The sequence below is a fragment of the Lissotriton vulgaris genome, chromosome 11 (genome assembly GCF_964263255.1).
Source record: "Lissotriton vulgaris chromosome 11, aLisVul1.2, whole genome shotgun sequence".
NCBI classification, from domain to species: domain Eukaryota; kingdom Metazoa; phylum Chordata; class Amphibia; order Caudata; family Salamandridae; genus Lissotriton; species Lissotriton vulgaris.
The window spans coordinates 260,659,709-260,679,648 of NC_141699.1; the positions used below are offsets into that span (position 1 = coordinate 260,659,709).

General features: G+C 44.9%; 1 protein-coding gene across 1 annotated transcript in view; it reads right to left on the reverse strand.

Moving 5' to 3' along the window:
• Positions 1–19,940, reverse strand: part of LOC147679625 (SEC14-like protein 2) — a 269,075-nt gene that overhangs the window by 102,228 nt on the left and 146,907 nt on the right. The window contains exon 8 of the mRNA XM_086943202.1: positions 14,191–14,274. Coding sequence (XP_086799328.1) covers positions 14,191–14,274 — 84 coding nt within the window. The remainder of the gene's footprint in view (positions 1–14,190; positions 14,275–19,940) is intronic.

Genomic DNA, 19,940 nt, shown 5'->3' on the forward strand with positions numbered 1-19,940 from the left:
GATAACTTCTACACTGGTGTACGGTTGTTCAAGGAGTTGGCCAAAGTGGGCACTGTTGCTTGTGGCACAATGCGCAGTAACCGTAAAGGTTTCCCAAAGGAACTTGTTTGCAAAAGGCTTGTGCGGGGACAGTCTACGGCATTGCGAAGTGGGGAGCTTCTAGCTGTGAAGTTTTCAGACAAGAGAGATGTGTACATGCTGACTACTATCCACGATGAAAGTACAGAACCTGTGCCTGTTTGGGGTCAGGGTGCTGAAGTGCGCAAACCTGTGTGCATTTTAGCTTACAATAAGTTCATGGGTGGTGTTGACAGAGTAGATCAGAGGTTGGAACCTTATGCTGCTCTTCGAAAGGCTTACGTTTGGTACAAGAAGTTGGCTATCCATCTGTTCCACTTGGCATCCTTTAATGCTTTTGTTGTGTACCAGAAGTCTTGTCCTGAGACGAAGATGCCTTTTGTTAAGTTTCAGGAGTCTATAATAGGCAGCCTTGTACTTGTGCAGCAGGCAGGTGTTCCTAGATTTGGAGTGGTGGAGGAAGTGGCTAGATTGAAAGATCGCCACTTTCCTGAATCTATTCCTTCCACTACCGCAAGAGACTTTCCGACTAGAAGATGCAGAGTCTGTTGGCGAAGAGGCGTGCGGAAGGAGTCTCGTATATATTGTCCTGACTGTCCTTCTAAGCCTGGATTGTGTCTGTCAGCTTGTTTTAGATCGTACCACATGAAAACGAAGTTTTGGGAGTTTTAATGAGCTGTAAAGTGAATTGCCTGGTCTGTATTCTGTAAACAAATGTGGTTTGTTTCAAGGTTTGGCATTAGTGCAATATGTTTAGTTTTAGAATTTGTGTTAGCTGATTTGTAGGTATTTCCATTTGTTTAGTGTTATTTTGAAAAGAAGAATTCTAAATGTGATTGTGGTGTGTGCCGGCTGGTGCTTGGATGGCGGTGTGCGTGGACTGGCACTTGGCTGGAGGTGTGTGTGGACTGGTGCCTCCCTGGCAGAGTGCATGGTTTGGTGTTTTGCGGGTGGTGTGTGTGGATTTTTGTTTGGCAGGCAGAGTGCATGGTTAGGTGCTTGGCTGGCGGTGTGAGTGGATGGTGCTTGGCTGGTGGAGTGCAAGGATTGGTGCTTGGCTGGTGGTGTGTGTGCACTGGTGGTTGGCTGGTGGGCTGCGTGGACTGGTACTTGGCTGGTGGTGTGTGTGTGCAGTGGTGCTTGGCTGGTGGTGTGTGTGGAGTGGTGTTTGGCTGGTGGTGTGTGTGGAGTGGCGCTTGGCTGGATGGTGTGCGTGGAGTGGTACTTGGCTGTCTGTGCACGGAGTGCTGCTTGGCTGGCGGTGTGTGTGGAGTGGCGCATGGCTGGATGGTGTGCGTGGAGTGGTACTTGGCTGTCTGTGCACGGAGTGGTGCTTGGCTGGCGGTGTGTGTGGAGTGGCGCTTGGCTTGCGGTGTGCGTGGAGTGGTGCTTGGCTGGCAGTGTGTGAGTGGTACTTGGCTGTCTGTGCACAGAGTGGTGCTTGGCTGGCGGTGTGTGTGGAGTGGCGCTTGGCTGGATGGTGTGCGCTGAGTGGTGTTTGGCTGGCGGTGTGCATGGTCTGGTGCTTGGATGGTGGTGTGAGTGGACTGGCGCTCGGCTGGCGGTGTGTGAGTACTAACTTTCTATTGGTCACTACACACACTGCTAGTTGAGTGACACTCTACGCAGTCCATCATTTTGTGTAGTTGCTGTGGCAGATACGTGGGCGTGTGAAAGTGATGGGCCCTTGAATGGCGCGGTCTGCTGGTGTGAGTGTTGTAATGTGATGGGTCCGCGGCTGGCGGTGTGAATGTGTAGTATGTGTCACACGTATGAAAGGTGTATGAATGGCCTGTAAAGAGGTTGGTGCCTTGATGTGGCTTTACAGCTCACGAGCTGTGAGTCAGTGGTTCAGTTTATCATACTTTCAATTATACGCAGTGTATTTCATTTTTGTGAAATTACTTGCAAATAAAATTGTATGTACTGAATCATCACTCATCCTCGTACCAAATCCAACCAGTATGTGTGTGTGCTTGCGGTTTAGATGGCTGTCCAGTAATATTTGTTTTTTTTTCTCTTTCAGAAGTAGGATGTACCTTGTCCCTTTTTGTGAATGTTGTAATGTGTTGCTTTTCCTTCCGGATGGTGTCAATGGTCTGGTGTGTATCAGGTATGAAAAGTGCGTGAATGGCCTGTAAAACGGTTGGTGCCTTGTCGTGGCTTTACAGCTCACGAGTTGCGAGTCACTGGTTCGGTTTTCCTGCATTTATTTATTGACAGAGCATTTCATTTTGATGAAATATCTTGTTAATAAAATTTTATGTACTGAACCATCATTCGCCCTCGTGCCAAATCCAACCTGTATGTGTGTGTTGTTGAGGAATAGATAGCCGTGCTTGAATGTTTGACTTTTGAGTAAGTCTGTTAAGGTGTACATTATAGCTAGAAATAAATTACTAAATTTAGATATTATTGATAAACCATGGGAGTATATGGTCATGTCTTTATGGTGTATTCTATTTTTTTTTATCCACAATCTCCTGCAAACTTGAAAATGTCTGTCACAATTGCCATGCAATAGTGTTCCAAGAATTGTACGCTCTCAAATTGAAAACTTAAATCTTTCAAAACAATTTCGGCACAAATGTCCTACCACCCAGCGTTCCCCTTGTTCTCCCGAGTAAAATGATACCTCACTTGTGTGGGTGGGCCAAAGGCCTGTGACTAAGGCAGGGGGGCTTAACTTGTAAAACTTAAATACTACTTTCTTCAAAATTCATTTTTGGCCTGTTCTGCTTTGGGGTACCCACACAAGTGAGGTATCCTTTTACTCGGGAGAACAAGGGGAATGCTGGGGGGTAGGACATTTTTGCCGGAACGGAGATCCCACGCAAAAAAGTTTGGAAAAGTGATATTTCTACCTAATTTTAAGGTTTGCAAGGATTTCTGGGTAGGAAAACATTGGGGGACCCACGCATGCCATACCTCCCTGGACTCCCCCGGGTGTCTACTTTTCAGAACTGTTTGGGTTGGGTAGTTTCCAAAGATGCCCGCCGAGCCCCGGTGCAAAAACTCAGCCCCCCCACCCAAAAAAGAAGGTAATGTTGCTATAGGTTTTTTAAATTTCTCCACCGTATGATTTGGACCTTTTCCTGTTGCAGCCACTATGCCTAACCACGCAAGTGAGGTACCATTTTTATCGGGAGACCTGGGGGAACGCTGGGTTGGAGGAAATTTGTGTGAGCCCAGTGATGCCACGATTTCCCACACAAAAAAAAGTGTGAAAAAACTGATTTTTTCAGCAAAAATTGAGGTTTGCAAGGGATTCTGGGTAAAGGAACGTTGGAGGATCCACGCAAGCCATACCTCCTTGGAAGCCCCCGGGTGTCTACTTTTAAGAAATGTGTGGGTTTGGTAGGTTTCCCTAGATGGCCGTCTAGCACGGGGCCTAAAACCCAGGTAACCCCTCTTGCAAAAGCTGGTGGTATTGACATTCCAGATAGGGGGATGAGTTTTCTTAATGTCTTCGAGGAAATTCTTGACTTCAGGGATTTTGAAAAATTTTGTGAAGGACATTTGCGGTAGAGCATAATTGCTACAAGATGGACTTTAATAGAAGAACATTGCAGTTTTGCTTTAGTCAAATGAAGCAGATCTAGTAGAGTTGCCTCTTCCTGGCAAGAGATAGGATCAAATTTCTTCTGAGCACACCAGTGGCAGAACCTCTTCAGTTTAAGAGAGTATGACACAAATTTTGTTTGTTTGTTTTTTAACAATCATAACACAGCTGTGTCACAAACAGGACACTTCTTGACAATAATCCACAATGTTCAATGACTGTACAGGGCATGATTTCCCAACCATTGAGTACTTACCCAACAGGGTCCACATCACTCCTTATCCTCCTTTCCTCCTGCATTTCTTACTTGAAACTGTGATTACCCTTGAAGTCTCCTGTATGTCTTCCATGCCCCAAATCTTTGTCCATTTTTGTGGGCAGCCATTGTCCTCGTAGATTTACTGCTCTTCCACCATACACCAATGCATGTTGTCCTTCCATGTCGCTGTCGTGGGTGTTTCTCCCACCTTCCGCAGACTAGCTATGTGTCTCTTTGCCACTCCCCATCCCACTGTCAACAATATTATTGTGTATTTCAAGACTCTCCCCCCCCCCCCTCTATATGTTCAGTAACGTGCATTTTACTGGGCTGTGTAAATTCGCCCCTCTCCCTCCCCAACTGCTGCCATGCAGTCTCCTATTTCCTCTTAATAGCCCTGCACAGTGGTGCATGTCCAGAGTATGTGAATGAAGGGTCCTACCTGGGTGCAGTCTCTGAAACAGCAGTCTGAGTTGGCTCTGCCCATTTTCTTCTGGGCTACCCTGGAATTGTAGGATCTATGAAGAATATGTAGTTGGAACAATCAAAATCCCGATCTTATCACCATTTCGGGCGGGGCTCTTAATGCCTTCTCCTCCCAGGGGCCCAAGACTACCTTCCAGCTTTCTTTTAATGTTTGGAGTGTGTCAGGGAGTGGTTTTATGTTAGATCCCAGAGACTGCTTTTTTCCTCAGAGGGTCACCCAGCACGCTATCTTCTAATGGGGAGGAATCTGGGATTTCTATACCTTTTTGAACATGGACCACTATGCATATCGGAGCTGGAGGAACGAAAGGCCTCAGAATCTGGCATATCATATTCATCCTGAAGGTCTCTAACTTGGATAAAGTCATCTCCATCGCAGAGATTCCCTAGTTTGCTTATGCCAATTCAGTCCCAGCATTGAAATCTGAAAAACTTGACTACCTCATACATGAGGCCACTGTCCCATGGAGGGGGGTGTCTCTCTCGCCAGTCGTGCTTCCCATCTTGAATATTTCGTGACTTTCCTCTATTCCCTCACCATTGCTTGAATGCGAATCAGCATGTCTACTGCTATGCTATGCCTGTAAAGTACCACCATACATCATGTGTTCTCCATCACAGGCCTATCAAACCTGATTGCCGGCATGTCCTGTTTTGGGAATACCCAATCATTTATCGTGGATAGCTGTGTGCCCCAGTAGTACTTCCGCATATCCAGTTGCACGATTCCTCCTTCGCAATGCCCGCTCTTCAACTTAGCGAGTTCTATCCTGGCTGAGCCCACAGCAGAAGTCCAATTTCAGAATCTAGTTTCTGAAAAAAGCTGAGTGGTATTTTATATGGGGAATTCTGGGGTGCGTATAAACATTTTTGCAGCCTTGCCAAGCAGTAACAGCAGCAGCTTCCTCCATTGTCAAATGTTCCCCTGGAATTTATCCAGAATTGTGTATAGGTTGCTCTCCAAGAAAGTGCTCCTGTCTCCCGTGATATAGATGCCTAGGTATCCCTGGCATGAGACCTTTATCGGCCATTCTCTTATTTTGTGGATATTCATTCTATTCAGTGGGTATATGTGGGACTTCTCCCAATTTATTATATAGTCGAATATTTCCCAAAGTTTCCAAAAATAGGCAGTATCCTATCTACTGTCGGTTTGTGCTGTACCATGTACAACAGAATATCGTCTGCATATAGGGAGATTCTCTCCTCCCATGTTTCCTTTCACTATAGTCCTGTATTTAGGGGGTGTTCCCTGACACAAGCCGTTAGTGGCTCTAGGGCCAGTGTGAATATCATCGGTTACAGGAGACAGCCCTGTCTTGTGTCCCTGTCTAGCTCAAATGGACTAGACAGAACCCCATTAACTCTCACTTTTGGCAGCGGTTCACTGTAAAAAAGTACAATAGATCATCTTAAATTAGGACCAAGGCCCAGTCTGTTTAATAGCTCAAGCATGTAGGGCCATTCTAGTGTATCAATAGCCATAGTTGTATCCAGGGGTAGCACTAGTGTGGACTCCTGTATTTCTCTACTGTACTCTTCAAACTGAGTCTCAGACTTCTATCTGGCATAATTGATCTGGGTGGATCAGGGATTATATAATACGCTGCAAGTAGGACATTAAAATGTTAGTGAGGATCTTGGCCTCTGCATTTAACAAGGATATAGGTCTACAAATGGCTCAAGTGTCACATTGTTTGCCGTTGTTTCGTATGACTGTGATTGTGGCTAGCGCCTAGTAAGGGGAAAGCTTTCCTTTTGCTCATGCCTCCTCAAACATTCTGAGCATGTGAGATGTCAGTTTGTCAGACATTGCTTTTCCATTTGGGCCTGGCGCTTCACTCGATTGTTGTCCCCTTATTGCCATGCCTATTTCATTAGTTGTCACTGCGGCATCCAAGTCCTGCCTATCCGCCTTGGAGAGTTGTGTCATCTTCACATCCTGGAGAAAATTGGTACTCTCCTCGGAAGTCACCTTTGCGACAGACGTGCAGACTTATGCAATAACATGCAGCAGCCTGAGCAGCTGAGCCTTCACGGGGATGTCACTTGGCAAAAGTATTGATTCTGGACTCAACTTGTAATATTCATTGCGCTGATTTTTCTGGTCCCATCTTGTCCCTCTCCCTGTGCTTACCCTCCCTCTCTCTTAGCCCTTACATGCCTGCTCTGAGGCATCAACACCAATTTGCCCCTTTACATCTCCTACCCCTCCGTGCTGTGTGTTTGCTCGGACAACAGGAAGCCTCCTAGGCAGGCTTTTGGTTTTGGCTGCGGCGCCTGGCTCTTGCTGTGCTTGCTTGGCACCGTAGGCTTGGGATGCACATTTAAAGAATAAGGTATTATTCAAGGCCACCCACAGGAACGCTGCTGGCATGGACGCTCAAAGATCCACGTGTGGGTAAAAAACAAACAAAAAACAAGGTCTTAATATATGGTGTGTTTTTATACACTTCATCTTGGGGGAAGAAGGGATTCTAAAGTGCTACTAACAGTTCTGACATCTTGAGACCACAAACATGCAGGGTCAAGATTATTCGCTTGCATGGTGCAAGAGAAAATTCTAATACTTCAAGCTCTGTTGTTTTAGTTTTTATTATTGTATTTGATTTTAGTTTACTCACAACATTCTGGCCTAATTACACTGTTGGGCGTTCAACCAATGGCGAAATCATCCAAGGTTTCCTCCACAATGGAACTCCGGATCAGATAAAATCCTCTTTGTGGACAGAGTTTGGAGAGTATTTTTTATACTTGGTTGATCGGGTAGCATTAGTTTGTGTTTGGTCGGTCTTGGGCACATGTTTATTTAGCTATTTGCATGCTCCATTTTCGTGTTTAAATCATTCAATAAACGGCAGCGGGCACTTTCAACTTTATTTTTGGTGTCTGCAACCTCCTACGCTGTAACTGGCTTTGTACGTCATTTCACCAGGTGGCAAATAATAGTAACTTATCATAACGGCCGCACTGCACCTATTCCCTGAACTGTACCATACTTATGTATCTGTATTACTACGCACAGCCATCAGTCATTGTTTATGTGGTGGTTGTTGGCCACAGTTTTATTACTCATTACATTCTCATATTTGTACAACTCCCCTGGACACCTTCTCGGAGCCGGGTCATAAATCAATGGGTATTATAAATCATTCTGTCACAAATCTGTCATCATTTTGTTGTCATAATGTGTGTGGCCACTCCGCTGGCCACACGCTTGACCCCATCTTCTCAGCAGGCTCCCACGTCTTCTTCAACCGCACCACCGAACTCCACTGGACCGACCACTGCTGCATCCGCTTAACCTTCCGGAAACCCACAACACACCACAGCACCCAGCAGATGCCCCGTCACCGCTGGAGCAAGGTCACCGAGGACCAGCTAACCACCACCCTCGCCCAGAGCCCACCAGCAGATTCGACCGCCGCCGCCGCCCGTAGCCTCAGACAGTGGATGGACGACTGCACCAACACCCTCGCCCCGCTCAAGAAGTCCTCCAACACCCATACCAGCAAGAGAGCCAGCTGGTTTACCGAAGACCTCCATGCCGCCAAGCGAACCTGCTGAAAACTAAAAAAAACTGGATCCGTGAACGAACACCGGAAGGCTACACAGCCCAATAGAACGCCACCCGCAGACACCACCACCTCATCAGATCCGCCATAAGGACCACCTTCAAAGACGGCCTAGACAACAACGCACACAACAGCAAAGAGCTCTTCAACATTGTGAAGGAACTCTCCAACCCCAGCTCCAACACCAATGACATCCCACCGTCACAAGACCTGTGCAACTCGCTGGCCACCTTCTTGCATGGCAAGATCGCAGACATCCACGACAGCTTCGACGCTGTCAACACCCGGCAACCGCTGAGACCCCCGCTCCCACGACCACCACCCGCACCAACCGCCTGCTCGCTTGGACCAACATCAACGACACCATCAAGATCATGAACACCATCCACTTCGGATCCCCGGAAGACCCTGCCCGCACCACATCTTCAACAAAGCCAGCAGCACCATCGCACCCCATCTCCAGAAAACCATCAACATCTCCTTTGAGACAGCGACCTTCCTGGAGAGCTGGAAGCACGCCGACATCAACGCCTTACTTAAGAAACCCAAGGCGGACCCCAAGGACCTCAAGAACTTCCGACCAATCTCCCTGCTCCAGTTCCCGATGAAGGTCATAGAAAAAGGCCGTTAACAAGCAACTGACAAGGTTCCTCGAGGAGACCAGCAACCTGGACCCTTCCCAGTCCGGGTTCCGCTGCAACCACAGCACTGAAACTGCCCTCATTGCTGCCACGACGACATCAGGACCCTGCTTGACAACGTAGAAACCTCGGCCCTCATCCTCCTGGACCTGTCAGCAGCCTTCGACACGGTCTGCCACCGCACACAACGAACACGCCTCCACAATGCCGGAATCCAAGAGAAGACCCTGGACTGGACCACCTCCTTCCTCTCCGGCAGAACACAGAACGTCCGCCTCCCCCCCTTACGCTCCGAAGCCACCAAGATCATCTGCGGCGTCGCCCAAGGCTAATCCCTCAGCCCAACGTTGTTCAACGTCTACATGGCACCGCTCGGCCACGTCGCATGACGCCATGACCTCAACATCATCTCCTACGCCGACGACACCCAGCTGATCCTCTCCCTCACCAAAGACCCCCACACCACCAAAACCAACCTCCACAAAGGAACAAAGTCCATCACCGACTGGATGAGAAACAGCCGACTGAAGCTGAACTCGGACAAGACGGAGGTCCTCATCCTCGGATCCACCTCCTCGGCCTGGGATGACTCCTGGTGGCCGACTGCACTAGGAGCACCCCTACACCCACCGACCACGAACGCAACCTAGGGGTCATCCTCAACTCCACCTGTTCCATGACAAAGCAGGTCAATGCTCCTCCTGCTTCAACACCATCCACATGCTTTGCAGGATCTTCAAGTGGATCCTCACCGAAACAAGAAAGACGGTCAACCAGGCCCTCGTCAGCAGTAGACAGGACTACGGAAATGCACTCTACACAGGAGCCCCGGCCAAACTCCTGAAACGGCTCCAACACATCCAGAACGCCTCCGCATGCCTGATCCTCGACATCCCTCGCTGGAATCACATCACACCCCACTTGAGAGACCTGCACTCGCTCCCCATCAACAAGAGGATAACCTTCAAACTCCTCACCCACGCACACAAGGCACTACACAACACCGGACCAGCGTACCTCAACAGCTGACTCAGCCTCTACACCCCCACCCGCCAGCTCAGCTCCGCAGACCGTGTCCTCGCCACCTTCCCCCGCACCCGAAGAGTGACCGCCAGCGGCAGACCTCCTAACCTTCAGGAGACTTCTGAAAACCTGGCTCTTTGAACAGTAGCGGCTTCCCCCCCCTAGCACCTTGAGACCCTCACGGGTATGTAGTGTGCTTTATAAATGCTATGATTGATTGATTGATCAATCATTTTGCATGAGCATCATACATCATCCGCCAATAGGCTATTATTTGTTGTCATAAATCACTCTACCTGATCATTTTAAATCAGCAGCCATAAATCATGGTCATAAATCATCGGGATGTCCTAAATCATTCTGTCCCAAATCTGTCATAATTTTTTTGTCATAAATCATTCTGCATGGGCATCATAAATCATCAGCCATAAATCATCGGCTGGTCATAAATCACTGGTTAGTCTTTTCCTCATTTGCATATCCTAGGGACACAAATCACCCTGACAGCTCGTAGATTGTTCTTTGTTGTTTTCCACGTCCCTCTGCTTGTGGGGGGTAGCCTTTCCCTGGAGCCAGGCCCGAACTCACTACCTTGCTAGTCTCTCCTGCGCCCTGCCGTCCGGTGGGGGCTGGGCTGCGAGTGCCGTCTCCGTTTGCTACCCCAATTTTTTTGTCAGGCGCACTCACCCAGCCGTGAAGCCTTCCTGAGTGAGTGGCCCTCCTTCTACACACCGCACTGTCTGTGTGTTTCCGTAACCAAACCAATACACCTTTTGTTTCCGCCCCTTTTGGTTGGGTTCGCGATCTTTTTGCGCTCTCATCGCATGAGGGTAGCTTCTTCCAAGAGTTAGGCCCCAGCTCGCTATCTTGTTGGAGTCTGTTGTGCCCTGCTGTCCGGCGGGTGCTGGGATGCGAGTGCCATCTCAGTTTGATGCCCCCTTTGTTAGACCACTTCACTTAGCCGTGAGGCATCCCAAAGTGAGTGGCACAACTTCACTGAGCCGTGAGGCTTCCCAAAGTGAGTGGCCTTACTCCCACACACTGCCGGGTGTGTCTCCATCGCCAATCATTGCATCATTAGTTCCTTTCGTCCCTGTCAGCACTGCGACGCTGCTGTTGTAGGTGTGGGTGGGTGGGACTCAAAATCCGTTGGCACCGCTCCCCCAGCTCCCTGATGTAAAGGTGAGCTGCCCAGGGAGAGCGTCGCCTCAAATCCTCCTCCCCCTTTCTCTACTCCCTTTGTTCTTGGGAAGGGAGAGGAGAAGTCCTTAGGTGCTTTTCGCCGCGCGGCCATTCCCTGCAGCACAAACCAGCGCTAACCAGATCTGTTCCCTGCAAGCTCTGGTGGTCGTTATGGCGCCAGCCCTAGAGGCCCCCTTTGGGGGCGGCCTCTGCTATAACAGCGTCACTGCGCCCATTCCCGGAACCTTACCATACTTGCGTATCTGTATTGCTACACACAGCCAACAGTCATTGGTTTTGTGGTGGTTGTTGGCCGCAGTTTTTTCACTCATTACATACGTCATATTTGTACAACTCCCCATGACACCATCTCGGAGCCGGGGTCATAAATCATGATCATACATTATCATAATTGGGTATCACTTGGTGTCATTTGGACATCATAAATCAAGGGACATAAATCATCGGGTACCATAGATCATTCTGTCACAAATCTGTCATCATTTTGTTGTCATAAATCATTCTGCATGAGCATCATAAATCATCCGCAAATTGGCTATTATTTTTGTCATAAATAACTCTGCCTGATCATCATAAATCAGCAGCCATAAATCATGGTCATAAATCATCGGGATGTCCTAAATCATTCTGTCCCAAATCTGTCATCATTTTGTTGTCATAAATCATTCTGCATGGGCATCATAAATTATCAATATGTGTGAATAAAACCACCCAGGCAAATACTCAATACCTAATAGCACATGAAAGGTGGCGAACACCACACAAATAATGATCAACTACTGTTTTTACACATAGAATACATTTTAATTCCTTATAGAAAATATTGTATGATAAAATCAATACATGGTTATTGACATTTGATAAAACATTTTGGCATTATAGCATATGCATTCTTTCATACACAAAACACTTTTAAATATTAAAACTAATGGATGTTCGCCACCTTTCATGTGCTAGTAGGTATTGAGTATTTGCCTGGGTGTTTTATTCACACATATTGTTTACCCTGACCCAGGAAGTTGATTCTTATCAGGGGGTCCTTGTTTCTCCACATACATCATAAATTATCAGCCATAAATCATTGGCTGGTCATAAAGCACTGGTTAGTCTTTTGCTTGTTTGCATATCCTAGGGTTGTAAATCACCATGACAGCTCATTGATTGTTCTTTGTTGTTTTCCACGCCCCTTTGGTTGTAGGGGTAGCCATTCCCTGGAGCCAGGCCCCAACCCGCTACCTTACTAGTCTCTCCTGCTTGCTGCTGTCTGGCGGGGGCTGGGCTGCAAGTGCCATCTCCGTTTGCTACCCTGATTTATTTTTTTTGTCCGGCCGCACTCACCCAGCCATGTGGCATCCCAGAGTGAGTGGCCCTCCTTCTACACACCGCCCTGTCGGTGTGTTTCCGTAACCAAACCAATACACCTTTTGTTTCCGCCACGCCGCCAGGGAGGCTTCCGTCTTCCTGCTGCTCCCCCTACCCTGTGTCATCCCTTTGCGCATCCTGCTGCTCTTTCTGTGGACCTGCCCATGTCATTGCTCCACTCGAGCGCTAGGATACCCACCTCTAGCCGTATCTCTGTGAGGCTGACGTCTAGTAAGCTCTGACAGCAATCTTCCTACAAACGCCATGGTGTGCTCTGCTCCATCTTTGCTATTATGTTGTGGCACGCTTGTGTCCTTTTTGGAGTTTTCCAGCACTGTAGCCTATCCCCTCGAAATCCGTTGGCGCCGCTCCCCAGGCTCCCTGATGTAAAGGTGAGCTGCCCAGGGGGAGCGTCGCCTTATACCCTCCTCCCCCTTTATCCCCTCCCATTGTTCTTGGGAAGGGGGAGGAGAGGTCCTCGGGCGCTTTTCTCCATGCGGCCTTTCCCGGACGCGCAAACCTGCGCTAACCGGACACGTTCCCTGCGGGCTCTGGCGGCTGTTATGGCGCTGGCCCTCGAGGACCCCTTCGGGGACGGCCTCTGCTATAGCCTTCTGTTTTCGGAGTTTCAGCATCTGTTTTTTACAGGTGAATCTCGTTACTCCTTTCATTTAATTCCATTTACTCTGCATCTCGTTTCAGGCAACAACCTATATTGAATCAAGCAGGATAAAGCTCTGCTTCCATTTCACGTGTATGGGATTCCATACTCTATGGGTTCTTGGCAATTTCTCCTCCAAATGCTTTTTGAGGAATGCCCTTTATTCTTTTACATGTTAATTTACTCCCCCTTAAAGTATAACAATATTACAGTGCAGTACTAACTTTAAAAGGATATTATACTGTTTATTCTTTTTGTTATAATAGGGTTGTTCAATTGTACGACTTCTTGTTTTTGGCTTCCAATAGTCAAATGAGCACTCCTAACCCAAGATTAAAGGGGCTGTAAAATGCAAACATTCCTCAGCCCTCTGATTCAGCAGCACTTATATATGTGCAATACACCCAAGGAGAGGCTTTTTTTTACGTACGCACCTGCTACCTTCCTGTGCCACCTCATGCTGTGCACTGGTCCACCTCTCGCCTCCCCCTCTGGGTGCCCCTCCCACTCGTTTGTCTCTCTCTCGTAATCTCTGATACTTCTCACTCACTCTTGCTGCCTCTCACATTGGTTCACTTCACGTCTTCGAGCACAGTTTCTTTCCTGTGCCTTTTCAAGATTTCTATCCCTCAAACCTATGCTCTCCTCCTTTTTTTGAGGTGTCTTCTGCGTACACATATGCACCCTCTTTATGCGTCTGTGCCCTGCTCTCCCCATCTTTCTCTTTTTCACACACTTTCTGCTCCTCTATACGAAGTTCATTCACCACTTCATTCACAAAGTACTTGTCCCTCGCTCCCGTTCTATCTATTCTGTGCAGCTCTCACCCCTATCTATTCACCATGCCACCTAATTCCACTGCACAACACACAGTTCCATCCCACACAATTCCACAATTAACAATTCAAATTCAAACCACATAATTCCACTCCAAACCACATATATCCACTTCTCTCCACTAAAAACCAAAACACTTGGGGAACAGACATTGTCATTTACAACGCCAATAGCTCTAAAGGTACTAAATGCCCGACCTATTGCATTGCAAATGCTTGTTTTTTAAAAGTATTTTATAAATCCTGAACCCAGTTCCAAGAAGCAGCAGAGACTTTAGCAGAGAAAATGTTTATCGTATTAGGCATATTTCATATATGATCTTTTGTAAACAGAGCAACATAGTAGGGTTTGGATGAGGGTGAACCATCACAGCGATGACAGTGTGTGGGTTCTTATGTATGACCAGCTTCATTGTCCAGAATTCTCCATCACCATCATGTGTGATGTCTATGCAGCCTCCATCCATGCCCACCACTTAAGAAAATGGGTTGCAGATCTCTTACCTCCCAATACAATGATTTTCTTGCGGGTGTTCTCACTCAAAAAATGCTTGATAAGGTTGTATGCAACTGGGAACAACCTTGGGGCTGTAAATCAAGGCAAGGAATTAGATGGTTTGTATTATCTCAAACATAAACAATAGGTATGGTTGCACTGAACACATGGGCCAGTAGATTTCGGTGCAGTCAAATGACGCAGAAATTATCATGAGAAACAAACTATGCAATATTTAAAAATGTCTAGCATTGTACGTGCTTATAGTAAATGAACATACAATCTAATAGGAACCAAACAAAAATCAGGCGTCCACATACTAGATGAAATGTAACCGAAAGGGAATGGCTACAATAGAGTTGCTTCAGTGTCTACTGAGGGGCAAGCAAAAGGAGGGCACTTTGTTCAGTTGTTTTCCAAGATATACCACATGCTACAAAGCATAGCCTTCAGGATGAGACTTATCACTCCGAGTTAGGGATCTGACTTATTATGGAGAAGAAACTTGGTAAGACATTGATGTGTGTCAGATGTAGGACATCCTAGGTACCAATATCACTAGCACTAGGCCATTAGTATTTCTTCCCACGAATGCTCAACTGCGCACCTACTCGGGCCTCTATAGCCTTCCCCATGAACGACTACAGTCTTGCTTGCAGCCCATCTATTTATTTCAGCTCCTGGCTTAGTGGTGGAGTCCCTAAAGAATGTCGCGTCAGTGCTATCGCTCTTTTAGCCAGCAGGAAAACCAAATTGAGGAATCTGTTGCCTCCATTCTTGGGTTTAGGGCTGGCAAAAGATCTGAGACACTGAGTGAGGTGTGTGCAGATCCATCCTTCCCAGTGTCTAATCTAGTAAATCTGTAATTTCTTTTAAATATCTCTTGATCTTATAGCAGGCACATACTTTGTGAACGATTCCACATCTACTGCACTGCACCTAGGACAAGACAGAACGTGTTGAGCAGGTATTTTATTGAGTCTCTTTGGTGTAAAAAAATTTCTGTGCGTAAAGTCAATTTGTATTTATAGAACTCTGGAGTGTCGAGAGATTTTGTTTGCATATTCTAAGATGTTTCTCATTTCCCATCTTATATTTCTTTTATTTGCGTCGGTAAACAGACAAAATATCGACTACAAAATATCGAATGGACATAATATCGAGTAAAAAATATAGGCTGGACAAAATATCGAATGGACAGAATATAGACATCAAAAATATCGTTTTGAAGGTAAGTAATGTAATATCAAATTTTAAAATATAGTCAAAATATCGAAGTACATAATATAGGTTAATAAAAATATCGAACATTTAATAATATCGAATTTTTTATAGTGTATTTTATGTGTTAAAAGTGTTTATTTTTGTTATAATGTAATTTAATTAATGAATTTAATGTTATTTAAATTTTGCGTAATTTAATTCTGTAGCGGGTTGTGGGTTTATAGGGGAATAGGGTGGGAAGTAATTTAATTATAATTAATTAAATATGTAAATTTATTTATTGGTATTTGTTTATAATTAATTGTTAATTAATTTTTATTTTTAATAATTAAATTTTAATTGGAAATTAATTTTATTTAATTGATTAATTGATAATTATGTTAATTTAACTAATTTAATTTCTGTAGCGGGTTGTGGATTTATAGGGGAATAGAGTGGGAAGTAATTTAATTATAATTAATTAAATATGTTAATTTATGTAGTGTTATTTATTTACAATTAATTGTTAAATAATTGTTATTTGGTAATTAATTAAATTTTAATTGAGAATTAAAGTTATTAAATTGATTAATTGATAATTATGTTAATTTTACTAATTTATTTTCTGTAGTGGGTTGTGGGTTCATAGGGGAATAGGGTGGGAAGTAATTTAAATATAACTAATTACATATATTAATTTTTTTGGTATTTATTAGATTTTAATTGTTAAGTAACTTTTTATGTATTAATCAATTAATTGTTAATTTGTAATTAATTAGTAATAATAGATAACTAATTGTAATGATTAATTTAAATTAGTATTTGTAATTAATTAATTATTATATTATAATAAATTGGTAATTAGTTGTAATTATTTTTTTTATAGATATTAATATATATATATTTTTAAATAATATATGAAGTATCTACTTTCCCTACTGTTGCACTCACTGGAGTGGGAATAGTAATTTCTACACCTACGCTATCCAACGCTTTCCCTACTGTTGCACTCTCTGGAGTGGGAATAGTAATTTTTACCCCTACGCTATCCAACGCTTTCCCTACTGTTGCACTCTCTGGAGTGGGAATAGTAATTTTTACCCCTACGCTATCCAACCCTTTCCCTACTGTTGCACTCTTTGGAGTGGGAATAGTACTTTTTACCCCTACGCTATCCAACGCTTTCCCTACTGTTGCACACTCTGGAGTGGGAATAGTAATTTTTACCCCTACGCTATCCAACCCTTTCTCTACTGTTGCACTCTCTGGAGTGGGAATAGTAATTTGTACCCCTACGCTATCCAACGCTTTCCCTACTGTTGCACTCTCTGGAGTGGGAATAGTAATTTTTACCTCTACGCTATCCAACGCCTTATCTACTGTTGCACTCTCTGGAGTGGGAATAGTCATTTTTACACTTCTGCTATCCTATGGTAATAATATTGGATATTTTTACTATACATATATGTTTTACCAAATATGATTATAATTTTTTTTATAGCTTTAATTAATTATTTAATTATTATAAGGTAATTTAAGTATTTTTAAGTATATTTTAGTAAATAATTTCTAATATTAATTTAATTTAACATTCTTTTTAATAAAGTCGATATTTTTATAAACTATATTTTTGTAAACGATATTTTTTACTCAATATTTTTGTACTTACCTGTTTGTAGATACAAAGTCGATATTCTGTCTGTCGATATTTTTTCGCCGATATTTTTGCTAGTCGATATTATGTCCCTCGATATTATGTCAGTGATCCATTTGCGTCATGCCAGGCAGGGCTTTATATTTTCATGTGAACGGTCCCACAATCTCACCTAAACTGATTATTCAGTGCGTCGGGCTCTGGGTTACCTGTTTCACATTTGCCACACAGTATGTTTGTCAGGATGCCATATAATTAGAATTGGCCCCTGGGAAGTCCGTCCGTGCCCATCAGGTCAGTTAATGATTTCTATATGCCCATGTCATGACACTCACCTACCATTACTATCCCTACCCTTGTTCAGGCTGCATGCTGACTGGCTGTGAGAAAGCTGTGGGCCCTTGGTATGCCCACATATGGGAGGCATAAGGTATATGCTGAAAACATCTTGGTTTCCAACAAGCAACACCTCTAACATTTCAATGATCTTCAGAGCGGTCTGTGGCATCTACCATATGTGATCCTCTGTCCAGTGAAGAGACCGGTCAGGACCCCTCAGCCTATCACATCTGTTGACAATCCTGTTTCATGTAAATGGGTGTCACCCAGCTACTGTTTCTACCCATTGAAACTGCAAGGCTAAGTAGTATTTCTCAAAGTCTTAAGTGTTTAGGCATCATTCTTTTATAGGATATTTCAGATTTTCTAACACAAACCTGTGCCCTTGAAGCTAGCACCCATAAGCAAAGGGTAATAAAATAATACGGTAGATGGAAGAGCATCGCCATCTTGGCCAGCGCTGTTTTACCTACGGTAGAGATTGCCACTGTGTTTTAGAATCTCATACAGCCTTTCAAGGAGCACATGGCTTGACCTATGTTTTTGACCATCAAGCCATCGTTGACTTGATAAAGTTACACTGCAAGTTACCTGAAGGGGCACCTTTCCCACGTGGCTCTAAACGTCACCAGTTCAGCCCCCCTTCATTGGTTAAATCTGGAATGCACATGACTTTCTCCAGTTGACAATGAGGTCCGAATGTTGACCAGATTCATGAAGATGGCCAAAGTGGGTACTTTTTAAAGAAAAAATGTATTTGAGTTTTATATGGCGCTGGCTAGACCTGGAGGTATCAGAGCGCTTTACATAAGGTTCCACAAAATTACAAGATTACATCAATTACGTCAGTTACTAGAAAAACATTTCAGGAGTGTGGGAGACTAAATAAATGGAGCTTGGAGGGAGATAGGATGGAGTGACGAAGGAGACTCGGCACAAAGTCTGGCTGGGTAGGTGACGGCTGAGGGGGAAGACCACAGCCCATCTCCTCTATAGCTATCAGGTAGCTCCACCGGGCATCAGCCAATGTTGGTCCATCAGAAATATAAATAGGTTGTCATCATATAAGAAGATAGTCTTTGGGCCATCTTTTGACCGAATATTCCTGTCGGCACTGCTGTTCTTCATTAGGCTGACATGGCAGCACTGTTACCAGGAACAAGAATAAGGGGGTGGATGGGCATCACAGCCTAGAGCCTGGGGTCACTTACACTGGTGTTTAAATAACCCTGCCTGTCATAGCTTTAGCAGTGGTATTGGCACACAGCATTGAAAGCCATTGGAGTATCCCCTCTCCAAATCCTGTACATTAAAGCACAGTAGACATAATGTGAGCTATGGATATCAAACACCTTGCTGATGACTCTCGACAGGACCATTAAATAAATCATTACTTGTGAAGCACAGCTTATCACCCGTGAGGGTCTATCCAGGTGCTGCCATTGTAACCTGGTATGCCTCCTCCACGACCCTGAATAGCCTACGAAAGTTCTAGGATGTATTATGGTTTGCAATGGAGCCACTTGGCTCTGACATACCAAGGAGGGTGCAGCAGGTAGATCCATTGGGCAAGGATCTTGCTAGCTATCTTATAGTCTGTATTCAGCAATGACAAGGGCCTCCACGAGGTCCTGTCCAGAGGATCACGTTAGGGTTTGAATATCGAAATTATAAGCAATTCACCTCAACGCAGGTGCTATAAAACCCCACAAGTTGGCAGACGGAAGTTAAGAATGCCCTAAATGTGCTCTTATGCGAGCAATGCCAAAAGCAGCTATCACCGGCATGACCAAGGACTGCCTGAAAAAGCAGGATACTGTAGACTCCACTGCTTTCGACAAGATGTCTACCTGCTACCAACATTACTGAGAGCGGCCAAATGAACCCATCTCTGCCCAAGGGATTCAAGGTCTCTATACGGACCAGGAACCCTCTATTGGCTTGCTGTGCATACAGGCAGCTCGCAAACAAACAGTGTAAATTGTGCAGCGACTTTTTGCGACCAGCCTGTCATTTTTTAATGGAATCTATTTACAAATAGATTCTTGTGAACACTTATAACTCCTGATAGCTTCTCCCACTGTAGTGTGAGTCTAAACGTTTCCACATCACATATACCCAGTGCGACTTTCATCAATAGCTTTCCACTGTGTGCTGAAATCCTTGTCCTTAATGCTGAGTGTTGTAAGGATGAATATCAGTTTCTGACAGTGCAAGGAGGAAACAACGCTCACAAACTTTTTTTAGGTTGAGCCTAGCTGCAGCGCGCATGCACTGCTCGCTCTGCGAGGCATGCTGTCAGAATATGCAGTGGAAGCCCCGCCCACTCTCCACCCATATTTTGAATTGGCTTGCGTCATTGTCTTTTGTAGACGCTGGCTTCCGATTCATTATACAGCTTGTTAGTCCTTCCTGGGTACCTCCTTGTCGCCATTTGTTACCGCCCATAAGGACTGGACCTTTTACTTGGCTCGTTACACAGTCTGGTTTATCTAGTAGGTAAGCACTATTTTATTTATTGACACTAAAGGGTACAATGGGGGTTGCTTTGTTGTACTTGCA